Raw genomic sequence first — 13309 nt, forward strand, 5'->3', positions numbered from 1 at the left:
GCGATCATTTATCTTATGTGGCCGAACTGTCTCCCACACAGCTCAAATCACACAGACAAATGGCCGCACACATCAGCTGCGCTGTCATCCTGGGTGCTCACACCAACCCAGGTCGACAGCACAGCTGTCGACATACCATCTGCTGTAAACAATATAGACACCCTTAATAACTTAGACATCACCAGCAACAATACAATCAAGTATAAAAAGAAACATTACAAAAATCATACACAAAAAAGAATATATATAAAAAATAATGACAAAACATAAAGAATCCAGTATGGGTATAGGCAGGGATCAACATCCATCACATATTATATGAACCCAAGAAATCGCCTAATATGAACATCAATATTTCAAAACACAGCAGTTATATAGAGAGAACCTAAGCATTCACATAAATGAACTCCATACCAGCCGCTCATTAAGGCCATGGGGTGCAACTGTATTTAATGTAAAAATCCACTTAGCTTCAAGTCTAAGTAACTTTTTATACCGATCTCCACCCCTAATTGAGTCAGGGACATGATCTATGATTTGATATTTTAAAGAGTCTAAGGAATGACCCTTTTCTCTAAAATGCATCGCCACTGGTTGCTCTACCGTTTTGCTTGTTATTTTACCACCAATGGAGGCCCTTATGGCTGAGCGATGCATCGCCATCCTTTCCTTGAACTTGCGCGATGTCATCCCGACATAGCACAAGCCACAAGGACAGCTGGCCATGTACACCACATAACGTGTATCACACGTCAGAACATGTCGGATGGAGAATAGTTTAGAGGAATGAGGATCTTTGAATTTATTGCCCGTCACAAGAAAACTACAGGTGACACATTTTGGGCACCTATAGCACCCCGGAGCTTTCACTCTCATGTTGGCAATATTTGCTTTATCAAAACCAGACACATCTGTATGTACCAAGATGTCTCGCAAATTCCGTCCTCTGGTATAACATGCCAGAGGACGGATTTTTCTAAAGACCGGTAGGTCTTTGTCACTGGCCAAGATAGGCCAAAGGGCTTTACTAGCAATGGGTACCACTGTACTGGATGTGTCAAACTGGGAGATAAATGGAAACACCTCCCCCTGTTTTTTAATGTTGGGTTTTAATAAATCACTCCTCTTTAACTTTAGTGCCCTCTCTTTGGCTATTTTGAGCGTCTTGAGGGAGTATCCCCTCTCTCGGAACTTGTCGACAACTTTATCCAATTCCTGTTCAACTGTCTCATGATTGCTGCAAATCCGCATTGCCCTCACCATTTGTGAATATGGCAACCCCTTCTTCAAGGGAGGGGGATGGTGACTACTGGCCAATAACAATGTGTTACGGTCAGTAGCCTTACTGTACAATGATGTGCTGATCCTACCACCTTGGATACTCACCGACACATCAAGAAAGTCGATCTTACTATCACTAGTTTTAAATGTGAATTTGATTGGTGTGTCAGCTTCATTAATTTCAGCCATCATTGTATTGAATAGTTCAATGCCACCATTCCAGAACATGAACAGGTCATCGATGTATCTGCAGAACGCCCGGATGTGTTGGCCATAGCGATGTTGGAAAAAGTGTTCCTGCTCAAAGCTGAACATAAACACATTCGCATAGGCCGGAGCCACTGCTGCTCCCATAGCACACCCGGACGTCTGCAGATACATCTCGCCGTTAAAAATGAAATAATTTTTGGTGAGAACCAATTCTAGCAGTTGCAGGTATAAATCAACATTAAATTGGAAGCTATCTAAATTACACAGAAAGTTCCTCATGGCTGATAGTCCCTCTTGGTGCGGAATGGACGTATAAAGACTGGATACGTCCATTACGCACATAATGGTATGGGATTGTAAATCATCAAATGCATTGACATGATTCAAAAAATTGGTCGTGTCCTTCAGAAATGTCGGTTGGACACACAAGTGCGGTTGTATCAACATATCAAGCAACTGTGACACTGGCTGTAGAATACTCCCCCTGGCAGAGATGATGGGTCTGCCAGGGGGGTGTGCACTATCTTTGTGCACCTTAGGCAAGGTGTAAAGGACCGGGATGACCGGAAAAGCTGGTTTGAGTGCCATCCCACATTTCTCACTAATCAACCCCTCTAATACAGCAGTATCAACAATTGCAAATAATTCTCTCTGGAACATAGGTGTAGGATCTGTTGTCAATTTACAATAAACATTCACATCAGATAACTGTCGATAAATTTCAAGACAATAATCACTTAAGTCCTGTATCACTATTCCGCCCCCCTTATCGGCGGGGCGGATAGTGATACTTTTGTCTTGACTCAATATTTTAAGAGCATTTTGCTCATCTCGGTTCAAGTTCCTGTGTACCACATCTGACGCCGCATTAAATCGGGTCATTGAATCATCAAATAGACGGGTAAAAGTCTTAATCGATGTATTGGAACTGACCGGATCAAATTTAGACAAGTGTTGGCGTGAAATGAATTTGTCAATGACACTAGTGTTCTGTACAGAAGAAGAGTCTTGGAAATACTCACGCAGTCGCATGTTCCTTCCCATTCTCTGAAGGCTACATTGCCATTCAAATTTATCATGGGTTGTAGTCGGAATGAACGATAATCCTTTACTCAGGACTCGTCGCTCACCATCCGATAATGCCCTTGAAGATAGATTAAAGATTAGTTCATTTTGGAGCTGCTTGCTCTTGTAGATTCTCTCATTTTGCCCACTTCGGCGGGTTCTCTGAAACGGGGTCCTTCCTTTCTTCTGGTGCTTACCCCTAAAGGGGGCCTCGCCGCTGATGGATCATCAGATTCTGGCCAGGCAAAGTCACTGTCAGATGAAGATCTCTGTGGCTCCCGTCTGCCTCTCCTGTTACGCCAGGAGATATCACGTCTGCTTTGTTGAAAATTGCGTTTGGGTCCTGTCTGACCCCCAATCCATCTGTACACAGAATTGTCCTCATAATCCTGCTGTACAGTATGCAGTTTTGCTCTCTTGAACTTAAGCAATTCAGCTTTATACGAGTCACATTGAGTCTGGAGTTTATTCCATAGTTTAGAATGTTCCTGACTATTGAGGAGGGCGGTGTGCTCGGAGGATAATGTATCTATCTTGTCTTTGGTGATTTTGAGCTCACGTCCAGCTTGCTCGATCACCAATAGCATTAAATCCAATCCACATTTGTTCAGCACCGCCACCCATCTCCTGCAGAATTCCGAACTTGATCTGCCGATAGTCGGTACATTATGCACTCGAAAGCCTCTTGGAATTAATTTTTGGCGAAAGTAGTCCGAGAGCGACTGTCCATGCAATAGGAAATCAACTTCGCGTTTACGCAATTTCAACAACCTGTGATACACATCCTCTGCATCCAGGATAGAGTTGCCAGGGGTTTCAGCAAATAAAATCCCAGAAACTTCATCATGATTAAAGCTTAGAGTCTCACCAACGGGTAAGCTTGTATTCCCAGATAAATGGATACCTCCTAGACCCAGATCTTGTTGGGATCCGTCCATCATGCAATCGGTGTCGACACGTGTCGGTATCTCTGTAGTGTCACACTTGAATCAAAAAGTCCAATATAATCAGGGGTGCCTTGACCCTAATGATAAGCAACAGCTCACCAAATAGTATAGCGTGTGTCGGACCGGCACTCCCACAATCAAAGCATCGATGCTGCGTGCCTTTGCAAGGATACGATACAAGGCAAGGTTCCCCACGGAGAACAAGCACGTCACTGCAGCAATTTCTTATGAAGAAAGATGTTTATTGAGCCTCGACGGGCCGGTAGAGCAACCAGTGGCGATGCATTTTAGAGAAAAGGGTCATTCCTTAGACTCTTTAAAATATCAAATCATAGATCATGTCCCTGACTCAATTAGGGGTGGAGATCGGTATAAAAAGTTACTTAGACTTGAAGCTAAGTGGATTTTTACATTAAATACAGTTGCACCCCATGGCCTTAATGAGCGGCTGGTATGGAGTTCATTTATGTGAATGCTTAGGTTCTCTCTATATAACTGCTGTGTTTTGAAATATTGATGTTCATATTAGGCGATTTCTTGGGTTCATATAATATGTGATGGATGTTGATCCCTGCCTATACCCATACTGGATTCTTTATGTTTTGTCATTATTTTTTATATATATTCTTTTTTGTGTATGATTTTTGTAATGTTTCTTTTTATACTTGATTGTATTGTTGCTGGTGATGTCTAAGTTATTAAGGGTGTCTATATTGTTTACAGCAGATGGTATGTCGACAGCTGTGCTGTCGACCTGGGTTGGTGTGAGCACCCAGGATGACAGCGCAGCTGATGTGTGCGGCCATTTGTCTGTGTGATTTGAGCTGTGTGGGAGACAGTTCGGCCACATAAGATAAATGATCGCCCATTTAGGTTTTTTGCCTTGAGTTATGTGATTTTTTTATAAGGTCCATAGAAATGCTGTATATTTGTCCATAACCTGTTTGTAACATCTACACTCATGATTGCCTCAGCTGAGCGTTACCATGGGAGCAGCGCTGGCGTGGTGTGAGCCGTGGGCGTGTGCTTCCTGTGTGACGTTGCGGCAGCTTGGTTGGTTGCTAGGTTACCATCAGAGTGGCAGCGGCTTGTGAGAGACGCCGCGAGCCGCTCTGGGTGCCGGCACTAATCAGGGAGGTGATCGGTGAGTGTGTCAGCGTGGACTCGCAGTTCACTGCAAGCCTGATCGGTCCCGCAGGTAGGGAGTTCCCGCTAGATGAGAGTGGCGGGCGCTCGCACCTGTAGGATGTGTTCGGGTCGCCGATCGGCGTCTGGTTGCTATGGCAACGGATCATTGTGTGTGAGGCAATGATGCTGTTGTCATGCGCCAGAGCCGACTGGCGTGCAGCAGGAGGCGTGTCTGGCGTGACCGAAGGTGTTTTGGCGGCAAGGTGAGGGTATTTAAATGTGTAACACTGTGGTGATGATTGTACCTGTTTGAAGTCTCTTGAGGAAGGGGTTGTACCCCGAAACGGCCCGTCGAGGCTCAATAAACATCTTTCTTCATAAGAAATTGCTGCAGTGACGTGCTTGTTCTCCGTGGGGAACCTTGCCTTGTATCGTATCCTTGCAAAGGCACGCAGCATCGATGCTTTGATTGTGGGAGTGCCGGTCCGACACACGCTATATATATATATATATATATATATATATATATATATATATATATGGAAAAGAAGGGGGGCGAGAAACAGCGCTCTCTAGTGTGATATCTGGGTCTCCAAGTTTTTGGTGAATAAATAATTATGCGTACTGTGAGGAAAGTAATAAAGTGCTCATCAATATGTGATGTTTAGGAGCTCCTGTCCTTGGGATTACCAGGATATTTGCCCGGAAAACGATTCAGCCTTTCAGCAGTATTGTCCCATGGGTTCATACAGGGTCCAAGACCATCAGTGCCACGTGATAGGTATAAATATAAGGAAGAAACTCCAATTATAATTTAAAAGGAGTTTATTTTTTAAAGGTGAACAAAGTGAACATAAAACAAGAAAAATAGCTTACATGAAGGTACTGTAGTAGAACACAGACCACTCTCAACGCGTTTCGTCGCTTACTGCCTATCAAAAGGGCTGGACTTCATCAGGAGAGTATAATAACCTCACAACATCATACCCTCCAACATGACCCATAGCATTCGGTACACAAATGCTATGGGTCATGTTGGAGGGTATGATGTTGTGAGGTTATTATAGTTTCTGTTCAGCGCCACTTTTTCCAGAACCCCACCCCTCTTTTCTCTACCCACATAATCATTGGATCAATAGGGATTGATCCACGGGTACTGGAAATACAGGCAGCAGAACTAAAGGAGCGCCACACCTATTTCCATTTTTTAGAAATATTAGATTGTGTGTCTCAAATAAATACCAGCCCTGGAAATAGCGTTCTGATCTATGCTGATGGAATGGTTTCAAATATTAACATACAGTATTGCCAAGGGTATGTATCTCATTAGAAATAAATCTAGCAATCATTTTGTGTTGTGTCTGCATCTTTCAAATCAGAATCTTTATCGATCATTGAAAATTGACAATTGAACAAGATTAGATAGATGTCGTTAGCTGTGTCTCATTTAATCATTTAACCTTATTATCCTGCTTTCTTTTACAGAACCTTGTAGTAAAAATTTCACTGCTCCGGAGGGCATTCTCCTGTCCCCAATTTATAGAAGTACACAGTATAGCGCTGGGGTGGACTGCAGTTACACCATCTATGTTTATTCTGGTTACGGAGTTGAAATTAAGGTAAGGACGATTAATGACAAGGAGTAAAGGTAAACATTTATTTTTAGGAAATCTTAAAAAACATTGAGCACATGACAATACACAGGGTATGCACATGTACCGGCAGTCAGAATTTTGCTCTACAGCAGGTGTGATCAAACTGGTCCTCAAGCTCTACCAACAGGTCATGTAGTAAATTAAGGACGCGGTTATTACATGGGAATGAGGCTCATTGAGCAAAAGTCTTTGAAAGTTACATATTGTTTTGAAACCATTTCTGGGGATATTTCTATTGTAATGACAGTCAGGGCCGGATCTACCTTTAGGCAGTTGTAGGCAGCTGGTTAGAGCACCAGGATCTTAGGGGGCACCACCGAGTCTGCCTATCAAAACTATAAGGATGTCTATGAGGAAGACATCCGTGTTGTACGTAATACAAGTGTTGGCTGTGGTTCTTCTAAGACGCCACCTCAACACCTTCTAGTGAGGGGCTAAAAAGTGGGTATTGATGGCGTAGGGGTTGGGGCAGTAGATTGACGTTCTGCCTAGGGTGCTAAGAAGCCATATACCAGCCATAAATACGGTGATCCAAATGTAATAGGGTGTGAGAGTTAGAGATTTTGGGAGAGTTTGCCAATTTTTTAAAGCGGCTGATACTTCGCATGTGTGCCAATGATGTGTGCTTAATCACATCGCTCAGCATGGGGCACCTGTTGCCTTGAGGTTATGGGGATTTAGTGTAGTGGGGAAGGTTAGGGTTATACTGTGCTGGGGTAGGTTTAGGCACTACAGGGTATGTAAGGGTTAGGCTACAGGGAGGGTGGGTTAGGGTTAGGCTTCATTGAAAGAGGGTAAGGTTGGGGGTAGGAAGGTATAGGGGGTGGGGGAGAGGGTTAGAATATTTACCTATAGAGTGTTATGATCCTTAATAGCCTTCTGATGCTGCGTCTGTGGTCAGATCACTGCTGCAGCAGGAGCTGTCTGCTTAATAGATGCCTCCTGCTGCATCTAAAGTACTTGCAGAGCTACAGAGCAAAAGGAAGCCGCAGCATTAGCTAATCCAGATCTCATTGCTAGAGCTTAGAACTGGAGCAATGTGTGATGGACCACCCTCAGGGATTCCCAGCCTGTGTGGCGGCTTCAGCCACATACCACTCCTTACAGCCCTGGTTTTTAGGATATGACTGTTTGTAATACTTTCTAACATAATTCATGTACTGTAAGCAAGAGACTAAGTAAAAGCTGCACCGGATAAGACCCCAGAACGCCGGACCGGACATCATACTCTGCACTCCGGCGTGTCCCATCCGGAGGATGTCTAGTTTGGGGAATCCCTGTGATAGCTTTCACCAGGGACATGGGGAAGGGGAGATTACAGCCTCCCCGTGTCGTCCGGACTGTTTTTATTACACCCCCGGACTGTAGGGAGGCTGTATTCTCCCTCTTCTCTTCTCCCTGGTGACAGGTGTCAGAACAGCCCCACCGGACAGGACAGCCCTGGCAATGCACCCCCCCCCCGGATTCTGCGGTTCTGTGTGGCTCGGTTTTTTACCCATACCCTGTAAGCAACAGGAACTATTTTACTGTGGATACGGGTTAAAAATGGTTAATTTGTTGCTGCTGGTATAGTTTTAAATTAAGGTTATTCATAGTGTGTGTGCTTGTGTGTGTGTGTGTGTGTGCCTGTGTGTGTGTGTGTGTGTGTGTGTGTGCTTGTGTGTGTGTGTGTGTGCCTGTGTGTGCACGCTTAAGTGTGATCCTGTGTGTTCGTGTGTGTTGCTATTGGCCCACATACTTTAAATGGAAAGTACGAGTTTAAATAGTTGCCAGCAATGAAACATTTAAAAAGTTGTCATTGAAAAATTGAATGGAACTTTATATTTGCAATGGGAGTAATATAATTAAAGGCTTATGTTTGCACAGTCGACGTTCTGTCAGCTCAAAAATAATTAGTGTGCTGGATCGCCATGTGATAGGATTCGGTCGGCATTCTAGCAGACCATCCCACCTCTATACAACTGGTGTTTGTAGCCTGCCGATTAATTAGTGCTTGGCAACTGCAAAACAATCAGCCGCACAGCTCACTCACAGACCCGCACAGACTGTTCTACATACAGTACAATGAGAGGCAGATAGATACCTTCTGGTCTCAGTTATTGTGCATGATAGACATCTAACTCTCTATCAGGGATATTATATGTACATTAGTGTATTTACAGTATATGTCAATAAATAGGTAATACATGTAAATACGGTACTCTTTACTTAGTTGGGCGCCCACGATCTCCATCGCGGGCATCGTGGGTAAAGAAATCGCGGTGATCGCGGCCAGTACATTAACGGCCGCGACGCGATGCCCGCGATCAACGCGATTTCCCATAGGGTTCAATGTTAAATTTAGTGCTGCCCGCGATTTTACATTCAATGCTTCAATGGCCGCGATTTGGCCATAGGAATCAATGTTAAATGGGCTACAGAGCCCAAATAGGCACAATTAAAACTTAAATGTCCCCCCAAATTTGTTACGCCACCCCACGATCCACGCCAACCCGAAGCATGGCGAGCGCAGCGAGCCCGCGAGGGGCGGCGGTACGCGTCCTACGACCTTTCCATACCCCCACTATCCACGTCGGCGTGGGGTTGAGAATAGAATAGTGTTGCGAGCGCAGCGAGCCACCGAGCCCGAAGCGTGGCGAGCGGACGCGGATACCTTCACAGGTAAACGTGGCCCTACGCGGGCTTCACAGGTATCCACGTCCCCTCGCGGGGCTCGCTGCGCTCGCCACGCTTCAGGCTCGATGGCTCGCTGCGCTCGCCACACTATTCTATTCTCAACTCCACGCCGACGTGGATAGTGGGGGTATGAAAAGGTCGGAGGACGCGTCACGCCGCCCCTCGCGGGCTCGGTGCGCTCGCCACGCTTCGGGTTGGCGTGGATCGTGGGGTGGCGTTACAAATTTGGGGGGACATTTAAGTGTTAATTGAGCCTATTTGGGCTTTGTAGCCCATTTAACATTGATTCCTATGGCCAAATCGCGGCCATTGAAGCATTGAATGTAAAATCGCGGGCAGCACTAAATTTAACATTGAACCCTATGGGAAATCGCGGTGATCGCGGGCATCGCGTCGCGGCCGTTAATGTACTGCCCGCGATGCCCGCGATCACCGCGATGGGCGCCCAACTAAGTAAAGAGTACCGTTAATACTATTTCAAGCATTATCATATGTACCATATTTAAGTCATCCACAATCCTTGTAATTAATTACCACCAATTTTAAAAGCAATTAAATTATCATCTTCTATACAAATTCTGTGAGTGGCAGCTCACACCATATTGTGCATAGGGGGAGCCATTTAGCACATACATGCAGGGATGTATGTGACATGTCATATGTGCTGGCTGCAAGCCCCTGGAGATTGGCAGCCCTGTATGTTGGGTTGCAGCATCCCGATCAGCTCCCTTCAAAGCCCGCCCAAAGAATCCTTTGAAACTCAGCCAAGGAGAGTATTACCTAATGCTGTTCTGGATGCTGCAGCAGCTTCTGTGATAGCCACAGAGCTGCCGACCCCAGGGACCTGCAGCCATCACATATGTTAGATACATTCCTATAAGGGTGTGGTATGGCGGTCCAACAGTCGGGACACCGACATCGGAATCCTGACTGCCGGTGCTCCGAGAGGGGAGAGAGCGCTCATAAGCCCCTTGTGGGCTTGCTGTGCTCGCCATCGGTTCTGTTCCCCCTGTATGGGGGTTATGGAACCCCACAAGGGAGAATAGCCACTATTGGTTGGGATCCCAACTGTCGTGCATTGCTCATGTCTTTTGTGACCAGTTACACTGAAGATTAGTTAGACCCAGCGCCACTTTAATAAAGAGTAAAGAGCTGAGTAGCAGTGGCGCTGGGATTAAAGGTGTTTAAATCAAGCATCTATATTGAGAAGCATCAGCAGTGTGAAAGAAGCCTGTATCTCATCTCTCCTGCCAGGCATCATAAATAGAACCTGGGAATCCGGATCTAGTAGCTGCTGCGTCTTTTTTTTCCTTTTTTTTTTTAAAGAAAATAAAGTGGAATAAATAAATTCATAAATAAACATACATAAAAACTGTCACAAAGGCAGGGGGAGGGGGCTCTGTAACATCACAAATGAATGGTGGATGGAAAGGAGATCAGGATCAAATTTGAAATAATTGGCATTGGATATCTCATTTAGCCAATGGGCGAAGATATTTTTTAATGTAATGTCTTTAATGTTATTGACAGTAATTGTCACAAGGAAACAGTGTGAAAGTTGTTAGGGTGGTAAGTAGAGATGAGCGGGTCCGGATTCATGAGATCCGACAGATCCGAATATCGGGGATCCGGGCCAGATCCGAGCCGGCTCGGGAGTTCCCGCCTGAATTCCGGACCAATAACGAGGCCGAACGTCATCATCGCGCTGTCGGATTCTCGCGGGAGCGGGATCTTATAAAAGACGCACGCGCGCCCCGCCATCTTCACTCCAATCTTGGAGAGAGAAGAGGGTGGTTGGGAAGCTCCGTGTGCTCCGTGCTGTGCTCTGTGCCATGTGCTCCGTGACCTGACCTGTGCCCTCACTGCCCTGTGCTGTGCTCCATGCCATGTGCTCCGTGCTGTGCTCCGTGACCTGCCCTCACTGTCCTGTGCTGTGCTCCGTGCCATGTGCTCCGTGCTGTGCTGTGCTCCGTGACCTGCCCTCACTGCCCTGTGTTGTAGACTTGTGGCCTGAGCCCTGTAGTGTGATTTAACTAACTAGGTGCTGCAGTGCTCACACGCAGGGGCTGCAGTGTCCACTGTCCAGGGGCTGTCCTGTGGCCCGTGCCCTGTTGTGATTTATTTAGCCCTAAGCCCTTGTGATTAATTTTATTTAGCCCTGAACCCTGTGTTTTTTGTGTGATTTAACTAACTAACTCAGTGCTGCAGTGCTCACACGCAGGGGCTGCAGTGCTGCTGAGTAGTACACTGTGTACAGGGGCAGCATTAAGGAGCTGTGTCCAGTGTGACGGCCTATATCTTATCCATTGTCCAGTGTCATGAGTCACTCACGACATATATCCTGTGTCCTGTCCTGTGTGACGACTGACGACATATCCCGTGTCCAGTGTGACGACATATATCCTGTGTCCAGTGTGACGACATATATCCTGTGTCCAGTGTGACGACATATATCCTGTGTCCAGCGTGACATATATCCATTGTCCAGTGTGACGACATATATCCTGTGTCCAGTGTGACATGTAATGTGTTCCGGCATATATCCTGTGTCCAGCGTGACATATATCCATTGTCCAGTGTGACGACATATATCCTGTGTCCAGTGTGACGACATATATCCTGTGTCCAGTGTGACGACATATATCCTGTGTCCAGCGTGACAGACACAGTCAATGTTGCACCAAACACCCACTGCTCCTTGGCTGCACATGCCAAACTGCAAAATCAATTCACATTGGGCTCTTTGTACTTGTGTGGAGGTTCTAACAGAGGAGCGCAGCTACAAGGGGGGGGGGGGGGAGGGGGGGTTATTAAACTGCCACCCTGTCTACCCCTGTAGTGCTGCTCTGCTTCCAACATGTGCCAGGTTGGAAGTGTAAGGTCCACATGTATGTGATGCCCACTGCTGTCGCCTAGCTTAGTCATCCGGCTACCTCGGGATAACCTTATGGCCCTACTACAGTATATGAAAACGATTTTGTGAGCTGTGAAGTGATCAAAATTGTCTAGAAATGAGTGGAAACTAATGTTATTGAGCTTAATAACACTTTAGGGGCAAAAACAGGCCCGAAAACTATTATTTTAGCAATTTTTAGCATTTTTCCAAATAAATCCAGATCCAAAACCAAAACCAAAACCCGCAAGGGTGGTTTTGCCAAAACCAATCCAGATCCAAAACACAAAGGGAGATCCAGATCCAAAACCAAAACCAAAACCCGAAAAAGTGGCCGCCGCACATCTCTAGTGGTAAGGGATAAAACACTTTGGGGCTGGTGTACAAAACATTGAAGAGTAAAAAAAAAAACAACCATCAAAAACAGCCATTAACATGGAAGTTAGGAGCTAATTGGCTGATGCATTATCTCTCTCTACTGTATCATGTTCCAAGGCTTAGCACATAGACCCTTTTGTCCCATGTTTCAACCAGTGGCAGAATTGCTCTGCTTGGTGTACATGCTAGGCAAGCTTAACAGTATCACTGTTGTGGGCATGATCTTAAATCAGGTTTAATTAATTCTACGGAGGTGAGGAGTCCAGTGGTGCCAATCTCTGTCTTGCCTCCAGATTAATAGAATAACTAGGACAAGTTACACTCCCGGTTCCCATACTTTGTGTAGGTGTGTATTTTTTATACTTCCTGGTAGTGCAGTTTTTACTCATGCTGGAATTTCAACCAGGGGAAAAAGAGGCAGGGGCATTGAACAGGGAGAATCCAATTCACCTCAAAAATGATTCAAATCATTAAAAAGTAAAACCCCCCCAAAGTCTTACGTTTTAGGAGCTTTGTACACAATCTTGGTGATTGCACGTTTTGAGTACAATGCTGTGTTCACACAATACAATGTGTGTACCCAGAAACATCACAGTGGTGGAGCGCAAGCATCGTCGGGACTATGTAAAATCCGGACCCGGACTAATCCCCAGACCCCTGACCGGACATCAAAATATGCAGTCCGGAGCTTGTGGTGTCCGGTCCGGGGGGTGTCCCATCCGGGGGTGTCTTGTCCGAGTGGTCCCTGTGATAGCTATCATCAGAGAGATGGGGAAGGGGAGATTTCAGCCTCCCCGAGTGGTCCGGACAGTTCTGATTTTTGCTACATGCTCGGACCATACAGGGAGGCTTTATTCTCCCCCTCCTCCTCTACCTGGTGACAGCTGTCACAGGCAGCCCCCCCCGGACAGGACACCTCCGGACAGGACACCCCCCGGAACCGACACTACAAGCTCCGGACTGATGATTTTGATGTCCGGTCCGGCATTCAGGGGTCTTGTCCTGCTATGGTTTTCACCCATACCCAGCATCGGCGAGTCTATGCCAGCAACTACAGAGTGAGGGCCATGCATTCC

General features: G+C 45.9%; 1 protein-coding gene across 1 annotated transcript in view; it reads left to right on the plus strand.

Annotated features, from left to right (window-relative positions):
• The window catches only part of SEZ6 (seizure related 6 homolog), a 519872-nt gene that overhangs the window by 237406 nt on the left and 269157 nt on the right, over positions 1-13309 (plus strand). The window contains exon 3 of the mRNA XM_083172348.1: positions 6117-6250. Within this exon, the coding sequence (XP_083028474.1) occupies positions 6117-6250 (134 nt within the window). The remainder of the gene's footprint in view (positions 1-6116; positions 6251-13309) is intronic.

Source organism: Crinia signifera, chromosome 2, assembly GCF_055691185.1.
Source record: "Crinia signifera chromosome 2, ASM5569118v1, whole genome shotgun sequence".
NCBI classification, from domain to species: domain Eukaryota; kingdom Metazoa; phylum Chordata; class Amphibia; order Anura; family Myobatrachidae; genus Crinia; species Crinia signifera.